The 14,103-nt window shown below is 46.7% G+C and overlaps 1 protein-coding gene across 2 annotated transcripts in view; it reads right to left on the minus strand.

The window, feature by feature from the left end:
* The window catches only part of UIMC1 (ubiquitin interaction motif containing 1), a 36,141-nt gene extending 24,820 nt beyond the window's left edge, over positions 1 to 11,321 (minus strand). The window contains exons 1-3 of one of the 2 annotated variants that reach the window (XM_010579023.1): positions 11,197 to 11,321; positions 9,893 to 10,050; positions 2,756 to 2,843 (exon numbers count right to left, since the gene is read on the minus strand). In XM_010579023.1, the coding sequence (XP_010577325.1) occupies positions 2,756 to 2,843; positions 9,893 to 10,042 (238 nt within the window). In that variant the 5' untranslated portion in view covers positions 10,043 to 10,050; positions 11,197 to 11,321. Of the gene's footprint in view, positions 1 to 2,755; positions 2,847 to 9,892; positions 10,051 to 11,196 lie in introns of both variants that reach the window. The other variant, XM_010579022.1, reaches the window with a different exon arrangement.
* Positions 11,322 to 14,103: the final 2,782 nt, after the last annotated feature.

The following is a 14,103-nucleotide window of genomic DNA, read 5'->3' on the forward strand; positions in this document are numbered from 1 at the left end:
CAGGGGCTCCCACAGCCTTTGGGGGGAATGACCCCTCTCTGTCTGGACAGACACGCTCCAGCACACTCAGCTCAAACACATCACACACCTCACAGGAGCCCATTCTTGCTGATGGGTGGGGAAGCGCCAGCACCTCCGGCTGGGAATTCTGCATCTCACGCTCTAAAATCCACTTGCCACACGTCCATCCCAAAGCAGCGCGAAATCCCAGTGCCTCTCTGGGGACCAGGGCATCCAAGAAACCCACAGATGGGAAGGAGGGGTCAGGGAGAAACTGTTTTTAAGACATTGCAGCCCTAAACAAATTAAACCATTTCAGAGCCTTTTTAAATGCTAATACGGCAATTTGCCAAGCGATTTATGTTCGGTTTTGACATTTGCAAAGTGAATTAGATGCAAAACCCCACTAGTTGTAGTTCTAACACTTACTAATAAGAGATTTACTCAAAAATAATGGAAATGGGGATCTCAGTATTTTCACATATCCAAAGTGCAATTACAGTAAAAACGTTCAAATACGTGTTAAAGCACTGACTTCCTGCGGAAAAAGAGAGACAGACTTCTTTAGGTTTTGTATTTCCATTTATCCTGTCAGGATGAAACGTCACAGATATATTTTAGTTATGGCTTTAGGTTAAAATGAATAAAACCACAACAAAGCAAAAATGGGAGGATACGCTTTATAACCAGAGCCTGCAAATATCTGAAATTTTCCAGTTTTGAGGAGAAAGAACTTGCTCTACCCAGAAGCACCGAATCTTTACAAAAGACCAATTTGCCTCACAATTCAAAGAATTTATTTAAAGACACTGGGAAAAATAATTACTACTTCAAATCTTAATTTGCCTAAAAGCAAACACCAAAAGTCTAATTATAGCTTCCTATAAATGAGAGAACAGACCCATCACACGTGCTTAAACAAGCGACCGCTCTCCGACCAAGCAGCACGAGGCACCCCCAAACTCCTGCACTTCGAGGAGACAGACATGCACACCAACAAAAAAAGGCAGGTTTTGCCCCAGGAAAATAAAAACTATTATCAAGAATTCAACATCTAGAAATGCAGCAAAACTCTTCCATTATGGCTAGAGAGCCAGCCCTGTCTCCCACAGATTTTCTGGCACACTCCGAAGACCTTTCGCACAGCACCAGCTCCTAAAATCCAGTGCACTCAACGATGCAATGAAGACATCCAACTTCAGCAACTCCCTGTTCTTAGCACCATATGTTTGGTCACATTTGAACTGCATCTCCAAGGGGGGGGGGCAGCTTTTATTTGGTGTTGTTTCTTTTGGGAGAAAAAGAAGAAAAAGAGGATTCTTCCCCCATCTCTGACTTTGCTATCTTACTTGTTTGACACAGGACATGCACAGTGGGTTTCAACTCCCACAAAGAGCCAGGCTGTTTCATGCTATGGCCTTAGGCCTCTATTAAAAACAATTTAATTCACACAAGCCCTTGGAGGACTGACAAAGCCCAACTGCTGCTGCTTGCGGAGCACTGGTGTGCTCCATTTTGTTCAGTGATTGCTTTGGGTTTTGCAGGAGACAACAACTCTCCCATTTTAAAATGTTCTGAATTTAACATGCTAGATGGACTGCTGCCTTGCAGAGCGCAAGAACATGAGCGTGGATCCGCTGGGGCAGAGCAATAGTCCACCTGCCTGGCTGCTGTAACAAGTGGCACTGTACAAGGAGTACAGGCAAGCCTGGCCATGCTCAGTGGTCCCTTCTGCTTGAATATCCCCAGCATCCAGAAATGCTGTTTGCAGAATATGAGTGGGAACATCCCAGTCTGTTCCCTTTAGCACCTGTTTATAGACCTATTGTCCATGAATGCATTTAATCCCTTATTAAAGCTGCTCGTACTGACCCCTCCACAACCTCCAGCGACAAAAACTTCCAGGAGTTCACTACATGCTGTGTGAAGCATTACTTTCCTTCACCCATTTTAAATGTATCCATCTCCTGCTATTTCCACCAACTGCACCCTGGCTGTAGGAGCTGGCAAACAACAGCTCTGTGTTCAGAGCTGCCTTCCTGATAATGAACTTTGGTCCCACCTTCCTCTCCTAACAGAGCAGCCCCAGGCTTTCCAGTCGCTCCTCGTAAGGCAGCTGCTCCCTCCCCTTCATGGCTTGGGTTGCCCTTCTCCAGATGTCCCCTAACTTGACCGTGCCCTTGAGATGCACAGATCAGAACTGCACACAGCGCTGTTGATGCGGGTGCACCAACACTTTATATAACAGCAAAATGACGTAAAAGAAATCTCTTGTTCTTAACACCCTTCCTTATGATACCCAACGATGCTGGCTTCTCCGGCTGCCCCCGTGCTACAAGCCGATGATTTCAGCTGTCAGCTGCAACTCAGATCTTTCTCAAGCTGCAACTGCCAGGTCAGAGCATCATGATGTTTCAGGGAAAGACAGCAGCAGAGGGGCCTGAACGGGAAAGCAGTTTGTGACTGACAGTGCTTTCAGATCAGCTTCAACCAATTTTGAAATGCAGTGAGGTACTGACACCCTCGCACACTTGTTTTGGAAGTGCACCAGTCTGCGCACATGCTGCCTTGGGAGAAAACAAGTGATAGTGTGCCTATTCAGAAAGGCAAATTTTACCCCTGAGAAGGGTCTTCTCCAAGATCTGGGCATCCCCAGCCACATCACAGCCTTTCTGCAAGGGAAATAATATTTAACACAAACAGCAGAAGCTGCTCAGCACCTGTCTCCTTCCCCAGCCCCACACTTGAGACCTACGTGCAATTTTTCTTTTAGCAGCAAACTTCGTTCTATCCAGCTGCTGTTTTGTTCTCTTCTTTTGCAATCCACTCTCCTCCTTTGACTCCTGCTGTAATGGAAAAAAATACGGTGAGTACATACAATATTCAAGAAATACTACCAGCCCCCCCCCCCCCCCCCTCAGACACAAACACTGGTTCAAGAACAAGCCTCTATTTGTGTGAAATTTGAATTTCAAACATAATTCAATCACATTCTGTAACTATTAAAAGCTGTGTGATAAGCATAATGAGCAAAAAGAGTTACAGACTGACATAAACAGAGAAGTAGGAGAGACAATAGACTTCATGCCAGTCACCACCATACACTGCACCTGCTGCCCATGCTTTTAGAGAGAATTTGTTTGGCCTTGCTAAAACATCAGTATTTGTAAGCACTCAAAACAGAAAAACAAAACCTTTTCATAACTGAACATTGCTCACCTGTAAGCCAGGACTGTTTCCTGTCGTGCAGCTTCTAGTACTCTGCCCAGACAATTTCAGGTGACCAAAACTAGAATCCTAGCCATTTTGGGGGACCCATGCAAATGCACCCCAAAGGCAGGAGAGTCAGATGTATTTATTCCTTGTGTATTCTCTCACTGCATTGCCGCAAGTGTTTCATTTTTGAAGCTTGAATACTTCAGAAATTTGCTGTCTTGAGGCCTCCCGGAATAACGCCCACAAGAACAACCTAAGTGCATGTTGCTTTAAGCACATGGACTGCAACAAGAATGGTCACAGGCTTAATTGGCACACATTTATGCAAGTTGCTGTCCTAACAGCTTAAGCAAGGGCATACACATTACCGAAGGCTGGCACTGGACCCCTTCCAATTTGTCTCTCTAAATCAGGTAGGATTAGAATCAAACCCAGTGTTTCAGGCAGAGACCCACGCCTGGCCAGGACAGGGCTTCACACAGCTCCGTCTGCAGCTGCAGTTGTTTTTGCTGTCCATGAGACTCATGGCTAACTGGCTACATGCTTGTGCCTCATACCACCTCCTGTGCCAGGAGCGGGGCTTCGAGGTGGGGCATGTGGCTTGGGCTAGTTTAATGCAAATGGATACACAGCTTATTTTCAAGTGTAATCAATTTCTGCTGTCCATTGCCTGTTTCTGAACCTGTGAAGTTCTTTGGACTGCACCTCTATGCCAAGTTTTAAGACATCTCCAGCTTTAGTGTTATCTGCAGATTTTATTAATGTATATACACCACTTGCTCCCTCTTACAGATCATTAATGAGGATGTTAAAACACACACAGACCTCATATTGATCCTCTTGGCCTCAGCTTTACATCTCCCCCAAATGAGCCTCTCTTCTGTTCATCACCAGCTTTTGCTGACAGTCTTTTAGCAGGATTTCAATCCAGGAATGTTACTATCTAGACCAAATTGAATTATTTATCCAACTAAGATTTTGCAAGACATACTATTAAGTGGTTTCCTGAAACCCTAATACATTACAGCTTTTACGTGCCCTAATACCTACACCACTCCTCACTTCCACTGATTTGAGAATCAGCTCACAAGAAGGCAGCAATCATGCTCGGCAAGTCCACACACACACTCATGCTCACACCTAAGTTTTTTTTCCTTTGACCCATTCCTTCTCTTCCCTGCCCAGCCTGGTTTTGGTACGCCATTTCTAAGATCTGCTGCTGTGTCTCCAAAAGGCTGCTTCACAGCCAGATTCTCTCCTCTTGCTGGAAGATGGGATGCCTAGCTCATGCTCAGCAGGTGAAACCCTCTTTCTTCCAGGGTCCTGGTACATCACCCTTCTCCACAGTTGTCCATAAACCACTGGTTCTCCTACTATGAATTGCCCTGCCTGGGTCTGCAGCGGCAGCCCCATGCTGACCTTGTGGGCAGCTCACACCTAAGGGAGTAGGGAATGGTCTGTGGGATCGCACCAGGATCACACTAGGATTATATGCTGGAGGAGGTTAAGCACAAGCTCTCCCTCTCTCCCCCAAAGCCCCATCTAATGTTGCTAAACCTACTCCAGCTTAAGACAGGGGCAATTTAATCCTAGCAGGCTCTGTAAATCCCCAGCTCTTCTCTCTAGACATCAATCTTCCCCTCATCACTCTTGCACTTGCCAGAAGGTCAACCCTGACACTCTCATCTGCAGTTCTCTTCCAGGGCATGGATGTGATTTATGAGCACACCAAACTTTCCATGGCTGCCAGTGTCTGCTCTGTGCACAGACACACACGTTTACAACACGCACCACAGGACAAGACGGGGCTCAAACACCTCCAGGGCTTTGGAGGGGAACAGCATGCCTGGTGCTGGGCGGGCTGCCCAGTTTCACCACACAGCCGAGTACGTGCCTTGGTTCCCCGTGCTGGGTCCTGAAGAATCTCGACATTTACAACAGTGGCAGGAGCAAAATTATTGCAGGACACGTGTTGTACGAACCTCATACATTTGAGAAAGATGTTTAAATTGCTTAGCAGCATTCTACCAAACAGCCACAGTACACTGAACCACTGAAGCAAATCCAATTAATCCTGATGGGCCAAAATATACACACACATCTCAATTCCAAGAATTCTTAAATCTTCTTTATTTTTAAACCCAGGAAATAAAACATACCTTTTAATTAGGATTTATGGCTGTTTGTACCTCTGCTGGGAGAAAGCCCCGCAGGCCCCAGAGTGCTCTGCATAAATGCAGGCATGGATGGTAGAAACAGAAGGGGCCAAGAAAATTCAGAGAAGACAACAGAGCTTGCTCTCTCTGACCCAACCTTTTAATGCTCATCTGTCTACAAGGATAATAGGAACTCAGGGGGCCACTCAACCAACTGCCTTTCTAATAAGATCACTAGTCCAAAAATAATCTTAATCAATTAAAATATTCCCAAACTGCAGCCAATACTCTTAGTTACAAGGTCATCTCCAACACACAACTTCCAGAGGAAACTAATTATTATAGCGGAGGGAAGGTGGGAACTGCGCACCTCTGTTCAGTGCCAGCCTGGATAGCGTCTCTCCTCCTTTGCCGTCAATTTAAAGCATAATGGCCAGAAGGAATCCAAATTCTCTTCCTGTGTGTCAGGCTCTGCAGTTTAATTTATGATGCTCTCTTATGAGCAATTTCACTGTCAGCATTGTACACAGATCAAGAAAAAGACAGGTTTCCAAAGTTCCCTACACATTTAGTGGAAGGCAGCCACTATTCTTGTTTTTTTAACCTGCTTGGTTTCACCAGACAGCAGGAAATCAAGTTCCCATTTTAAAAATGCTTTTACACATACTTAAGAGAACCTGACTCTGCCAGCAGAAACAGATACAGCTCTACTCACTTCTAAAAGCCCGTAAATGGAAGCCAGTAGCCAGCCTCCCACATCCTGCTCCCTCGAATCCACATCATAAACCACAGAAATCAGCTTCTACTGACTCAGGGAAGGAAAGGCTACAGAAGAATGTCTCCATAGCTAACAGTGCAGACTGCAAAGTCAAAAGGTCTGGGTAATTTTACTGCTCAACAGCAGTTGGGACAATCTAACAATAGGGCACAGCCAAACACCACACGTCCTGCATGGGAAATACGCAGATGAAAACCAGACTAATTTATTTTTAAAAGCCAATTAGATGTTGGACGTGCCACGTTTGACTCTAGCCAAGGCTGCTGCTGAAATTAGTATCACCCCCTACTTTATTAGTGTCTGACTTCAGTTCAGAATCTGTTTCAGCTCTGCTCTGTCTTTCAGCTCATTAGAACAAACCTGCTGGAAGTGGAGACTTGAACAACGAGACACGATGAGGCTTGTGCCAGACGTGTAGTTCCTGACACACGGGAGGGACGCCTCTGTAGAAAAAAGGGCTTTTACCAGGCTGTAAGGAGCCTGGATTCAGACCAATCTGATTTCTGAGGAGTGAGCGCAGCAGAGCCGTGGAGCCTCCTCAAGAGCACACTCACACTGCATTCGCCTGTGGGAATTGGAGGCACTGGGTCCCTCGGTACCATAGCAGAGCCCGTGGGGACAGCAGGGTGCTGCAGCGATACTCCCGCATGGCTCTGCTTCGCTCAGATGGTCACCGGTGTGAGGTGGGCACTGCCATCCTAGCTGTGACGCTTCCAGCACCATCTTCTCCATAGCAAGACGTCCCTCAGGCCATGCCTGGTCCCAAAACAAAGTGCCCACTGCCACAGTTGATGGAGAACAGGACAGGGTGGTGGCCGGGTATTCCAGCTGATGCCCAAACACACTTCCCTCTTTCTACAAAAGACAACACCTGATCTGGAACATCAATGCATGCTGCTATTTACCCAGACTGCAAGTATCTCCAAACACAGGAATACTCAGGCAAAGGGATGTTCCACGCCAAAGGGAAGACAGGCCGTGGAAGCCACGCAGAAATAGATGGCACCATCACCCTGGAGTCTTGTCATGTTCCCCAAGGGCTGGCAGAGCTAACAAATCTGGCAGAAAGAGCCAATGAGGTTTCATGCAGAGTCTGAGAGTGGAGGCAGGTACTCTCAAAGCTCCCAAAGGATCTACCCAGGAAAAATGGACCCTTCTGAAAGGTCCCACAGCAGATCAGCAGCATTTTGGGATCAACTGCACTGAAGGCTGCAGATCAGTCAAACACGTTAGCCGAGCTGCTGGGCCTCTGGCTATGCTCAATGCTTATGCTTGCCCAGGCCTCCTGCTGGGTGACGATCATCTTCCAGACGTGGCTTCAGAAAATCCTGGGGGTCAAAGAGTCTTTACCAGCCCAACTCAAGCAGGAGGCTCAGGAGACAGACCAGGAATTGCTGTGCTTGGAGAAAGCATTGTTGAGCACTATTTGAAATATTGTGTATTTGTGAATGACCACCCATCTTCTGGCATAGGGAACCAATTCCCCACAGGATTTAAAGAGTCAGGGGAGACAGGAACCACTTTGCTCATTCGTCACGTCTGCATTTTCAGAGACACAGTCTGCACAAAGAAGGTCATCTCCTCTTGTTTCCACAAAGCCAAAGAGACCATTCTTATTTTGTCTGACCCCTCCCAAAAAAAAGAGAAGTGCTCCCCAAATCCAGGATTATATATAGCAGAGATCAGAAAGCCCCATGTCCAGAAAACTTCCTTCTGATGCAGCTCTGCAGATGCCACAGCATAGACATGAGCAAAGAAAGAAAACTTGGCAAAATAACATGGATGAGCTTGATAATCCAGCATGACTGAAAAATTCCTGGGAGAGGCAGTCTGCCAAAGATCATCAAAAGTGAGAAGCTGGAGGCTTTCCAGGTGCAGCTGCTACAAGATCTGCTGGTCTGGAAGCAGAACTAGGGACTTGTTCTATAGATACCTGCCAAGAGACTGCCAAGGAAGAAAGCCATCGAATCAATGATGCCCAAATTGTCCTTGTAGCTTTTGATTCATAAGGAACTATGTCCTAACAGATGCAAGATTAATTGAGAATGTATTGTTCTCTAAAATTGCTATTGATCTGAGCTTCCCACACCTCTTCTTGAACACATAACAAGGTCTTACTAGAGCAAGAACAACAGTTACAAGGTTCGAAATTGAAATTCAACTTGATGTACACTGAAGAGCTGAGACAGTTACAGAAGCCAGACAGTTATTTTTTTGAGATACCAAGTAAATCACATTTTGGGGTTTGATTTTGCAGAAAACAACATGACAAGAGACTGTGGCACTGGATCTGGAAGCTGATGACTCACAGAAAGAAAGAGACTGAACTGAATAAATCCACTCATTCAACTGACTGAACTGTTGTCACTTAAACAGAACCTAATTGGCTCTTTAACGGCCTCTCTGAGCATATCCTTTTCTGTAATATGACCGATTATGCCATCAGAATTTATTGTTTATAGACAAACTTACAGAACAGTCAGGGAGCCTAACCTTTTTATAGATGTGTTTTAAGAGACATTTGTTTCCTCTTTTTCAGATACGTGCACATTGAGATGAATAATTGCAGACAATAACAGGTCCTGATCTTTTATGTACTGCAGCAGCTCTTATAGCTGCTGATTTCTTTTTTCCTTATAGGTTTCACAATAAAGGCCAGTGATGCAGCAGACATCTGAAGTTAACTTAGCATATTGCAGAGCTAAGGGTTTAACCCCACTGAACTATTACTGCCATATGTTCCATTTCTTTCAGGGAATTTCCCAATGGGAAAGAACTCAGACAATGTGAAGAAAAAACATCCAATATCATTTGCCCTACAGCTTTTTACTGTTTATTTCTAGTGCTTTTCCCCTCCTCACATGATAATCGCCTTATTGTAGAAAAGCATGCTGCAGATGTGGAAGCGAAAGGAACTTGATTTAAGATCTACAGCTTGAGAGTGAACTGAAAGGCTTTTGAAAATGGTGGAATTACAAAAAACGGCTTAGGATCCCAAATCACCAGCAAGACAGAGCAAAGCCTGAACAGTCATTCATAACAAATTGATTCTATTAATTCCCTCTTGTGTACCTCACTCAGTTGAGGACAGATTCTCAGGGCTCTGGGTTTCCCCCAGGCGGGAGTTCCTGCACTCATCCCAATGCCAGTATAACAGAGGCAGACATTTTAATCTTTTAGGGTAAGGCTGATGTTTGTAAGACAACACTAGGGATCAGGGATCTGAGCCTTTATGTCTTAGCCAGGCACACCCACACCACAGTTCACCTTTACACCCTATGGAAGTGGGTTAAAAACTCAGGCTTCCGTAATTCAGAATCAGTTTACCAGATACCAGCTGTATCTGAGCTACTCACAAGCCTGTGTTCTGAATCATTTTCTTATCTATTTGCACATAATACAGAATCATGTTTCTATGGTTTAGCTGGAAATCAATCAAATAAAAATTATGAAAAAAAGATTTGTAAAGGGATTGAGGAAAGGTTACTTTTAAATTACGTTTCAAATTCAGTTCTGAGAGGATTTGGTTATCAAATCCCAGACTCATAACTCACCCTCACGAAGCACACCATTCATTTCCTAGTCAAATAGGATTTGATTCATCTCACATGTAAGAAAAGGAACGGCACAATACCCTGTGTGCAAAGCCTGACCCCAGCACACACAGCATGGGATGCTCGGGCACTCTCCTGCAACAGCAGGGCCCAGCACAGTCTCTGGACACCAGAAGCCGATCACTGACCTCTCCATCGCTGTCAGATATAACAATAAACGCATCCACAAAACTGCGCTTCTTCTTGGCATTGGCTGGGTTCCTCTTCTCTTCCTCCTCTTCCTCCCCATCCTGACCTCGAGAGTCCAGGCCCTCTGTGGGCTTCTTCTTCCTCGGCATCCTTCACTCTGAAACAGAGGGAAAGATTAAAAGCCATTTGTTTCCTTCTGATTTAGATTTCCCCTAACAGCCATCCTTTTTTTGCTATTTTTAGGCAAAATACCCCAGGCATTAGAACCTTATTACAAAGCGTGGTGGATTTAGCATTACTGGGAGCCACACATACTAGTCTCCACTCATCTACTTAAGAACACTTTATTATAGCTGATTGCTAAAAAGGGGTTTCAGGGGAACAGCAACACAGACCAAAGCCACTCTGAATGCCCTTGCTCTAAAGCAATGAGGCTTTCCTCTTAAAGCTCATCAGCAAACTCCTCCAAAGCATCACTTTACACCAGGTCAACCCTCTCGCTCTCCAACACAACCCCGAACTTCCCCTCCTCAGCCCCACACCTTCACCGTCTTGGTGCAGAACAAACCAGACTGTGACAGCAGATCAAGCTGAAACTTGCATGCCAGAACAAGAAGCCACCACAGCACAACCATTTGTCAGCTTTTATTTTCAACAAAACAAGGGGGAAAAGCATGTTCCTCAAAGGATGCTCTTTTGCTCTCAGCACAGCAGCTCGGTGGAAGGCTGCACCAGCACTACAAAAAGGGAAAACACAGGCAATGGCAGTAGGCAGGTTGGAAACAAGACAACAGGTTTATCTCGCAGCCTGGATTTCTCAATGAGCATCAGCCTCCGGAAGTCCTCTGTGCAGACATGCCTGAACCATTTGTATTAAAGGTGGCACTTGACAAGCTGGGAGGAACCTGCTGAGCGTTATTAGTGCAAACCTGAGTGCTCTATGAACAGCACAATTGAGGGCAGGTGCCCACACAATGCAAGCTAGTACTTCAGCATCTCCTTTCCTTGCCAGCCCATAAACTGTTGGAGAGAGATGCACAGCAAGCGTTAGCGGCTTTGATCAAAAAGGACTCAGACAAGAGGATCAGGAATGGTGAATGAGAGCAGCGGGACGGCACACAGAGTTAAACCACCCCTTCCTGTCTATGTTTGCTGTTTGGCAAATAACCCAGCAACAACATTCAGCGCTTCCTGAACTGTGATCTAAAAGAGCCTTACAAAGCAGGCTGAGCACGATCAGCTCTGTTTAAGTTAGAATTAAACATGTGCAGAGCGGTTAAACAACAAGCCCCTCGTTACACACCAGAAAACGGCAGAGCTGGAAATGCAAGTCAAGTTGGCCGGTTCCCAGACCAGTGTCCTTCCACAGGATCATTCTGCCTTCCTTCAAGATCACTGAAATAGCTCAAATGTGCTGCTTAGATCTAAAATAAGAGTAAGAGAAGATGCAACAAAGACCCTGCATTACCCAATATAGAGCCAAACCCTTCTCTGTAACACCACAAAACTGCAAACAGCCGCTGTGTGTAGAAATACTAATGAGCAAGAAGTTCAAAATCCCCATCAGGGCTAAGCACAGCAGTGCACTGCTCCATCTACAGTCCAAGGCAGCAAGGTGAGGCTGAGAGGAATACATGCACTCCCTCCCCACTATCTGAAGCCTTCTAAAGCTCCCTTAGCCTCTCTGCCTCCCTTACTCTGCAAATACATGCACACACATGCCTAGAGACAAAAGATGATTACCCTGGTGAGTCATGATTTGCACTGAAGGTTTGCTGAGCCTTCTGAAGACAGCATATTGCACAAATGGCATGCACAGCTCCAGAAGCAACTGCAACGACCACTGCAGTCCACAAATGTTTGTCTGTTTAGGAAGGGGAACTAGAAACAAGCACTGCTTTTGGAAAAGCAGTGGCTCTTGCAAAACAAAGCTGTTCTGCTCCAGCTGAGCTGAACTCAGGTCTTGTTGGAATATCCTCATTATACTTTCTCCATTTTTTATCTTTTGCTCCAAACTGTCTCTTTGCCCTCTGCCCGGAGAGATGAGCCAAGCCTCGCACCCAGCTGCTGAGAACTGCCTCCACAAAGGGCGTCCATCATGGTGGGGAAAACACCCTTATTGGAAGAAAAACACTTACACAGACAGGCGTTCTGGCACGTTGATAGGGAGGAGCACTGGAGAGGCCCATGCCTCCAGTATGACTCCTATGCAGGGTCACTCTGGTTTTGAAGAGACAGCCTGTAAACCTTTTTACCACCGAAACAAAAGCAAACAGCAACAAGCAACTGCCACACTGTCTTTTTTTTTCTTTTTTTTTTTTTTTTTAAATCCACGCTGGTATCACCAGCTCTCCTCTGACTCTGCGATACATCTTCTGCTTGATGCACTGTGCTAAATAAGAGATCACTGAGAAATATCAGCTGGAGTTATGATGAGTCACCTACCTTCAACATTTAAAGGAAAGGAAAAAAAAAAAAAAGAGTAAGAGATGTAACCACACAACTCCCACAACGCTTCTGAAAATGAAGGGACTTGTGGCAAAGAGAGTCTCTGTAAATGTAACTAAGGGAACAAGACAAGTAAGAGATCACTTGTAGCTGTGCTAGTCTGAGGCTATGAGTAGGAGAGCGGTAATAGCTTTTATTAGACAAGCTGGTATAGCTGAGGGAAGAAAACACGCACCAGAGTGCATACGCACACCACCACCCCCCCCCCAACCTTCAGGTAGGGAATTTAAGCACAGAAGCTGTATTTTGCTTTTAGCACTCTTGGAAAGGACAGCTGCTAGTACCCGAGGTGATGATACCCGCTTTCAGGCTCAGTGAAAAAGGCTGAAAACTGAATTATCTAAAACTATCCTTGCGGTTTGGCTCACAGACTCGTTTTCCAGTTATCCAAGGTTTTTTTCAACTCTGAATTTAAGACAATTTCTTTGTAAATGCTCTGACAGCAAAGGTGACCTCCTGACAAGGGACTCACACATGCCACACTTCTCCAGTCACATTTTTAGGGATATCCTTGAAGATCCCCAACTTGTGATTATTTGTCATTTTCCCTCTCATCTATCATTTTGATGAATCAGAAAGCAATTACCGACAGAATAATTCTAAATCTTGACACTGCAGCTACAGACCTGCCAAGCTGTGACAGCTTGAAAAATGCTTGAAAATGCAGCCAAAAATGAATGACTCTCATCCCCGGATGAGTTTCTGAGCCGTTTGAGACACAGGCTGTCGCTTTGTAAACAACTCCCCCCACCTCAGGAAGAAGAGGCACTACGCTCCCCAGCAGCACCACGAAGCAGCTCGGCGTTCAGGCAGGTCAGCACCACACGCCTCCCTGGAAATATCATCCCTGGACCCTTGGCTCGACCCAGCACGCAGGGCCCAGCTGATGCTCTGCAGCCAGCTGGACATGAGGGCTCACAGCGCCCCGGGGGGAGAGAAATTGTTTACAGGATTTATCCGTTTATAGAGCTGGCTGTTGACGAGAAGGGACAGAGGGACTGCGGAGGCCACGCGTGCCCAAGTGCTGTGCATCTGCAAATGCCACTGAGCTCTACAGGAGATGCTAACTGCTCAGCTTCCCTCTAGCCCAGCCCAAGCAAGTCCAGCATGCAGCACCTCTCCCTCCTCCAAGGGCAGGCCCTGTGTGGGGGGAAAGCACCCCTCTTCCCAGCACCCACTCAAAGTCCTCCCATCCCCTTCCCAACCCGCTGCCTTCGGGCACGGAGGGCTCTGCAGGGAGACTGGGGGTCAGGGCTACTCGACAAGTGTCACTCTGGGGAGAAAACATGGAGGGGGGTCCCAGGCAGGATAGGGGGGTGAGTTCGGGAGGAAGGGGATCAGCCATAGGTGGGGTAAACCAAAAGGAGGGGAGTGTGCTGGGGCTGCCCCAGGTGAAGGGGAGGGAGCCAGACCTGGCAGAGGGAAACAGGAAGGGCAGGAGCTGGCCCCAGGGCCTAGCCTGGGGGGACACCTCTGGGGATGGGGCCCGGGCAGAGCTCTGGGGGAGTCGGTTTTGGGGTGCCCTCCTCAGGGGACAGGCCTGGGAGAAGAGCACCAGGGTGGCCCCAGGGAAGGGGCGCAGTACCAGGGTCCCCTCCAGGGCAAGGGGCTAGGGTACAGGAGTGATACTGAGGTGTCCCCCCGCCCCCGGGGGACCGGTCCCCGGATCACCCGGCGCAGGGGGCGGTGGGCATGCCCGGGG

Source organism: Haliaeetus leucocephalus, unplaced genomic scaffold (assembly GCF_000737465.1).
Source record: "Haliaeetus leucocephalus isolate CR32 unplaced genomic scaffold, Haliaeetus_leucocephalus-4.0 Scaffold656, whole genome shotgun sequence".
Classification (NCBI taxonomy): Eukaryota; Metazoa; Chordata; class Aves; order Accipitriformes; family Accipitridae; genus Haliaeetus; species Haliaeetus leucocephalus.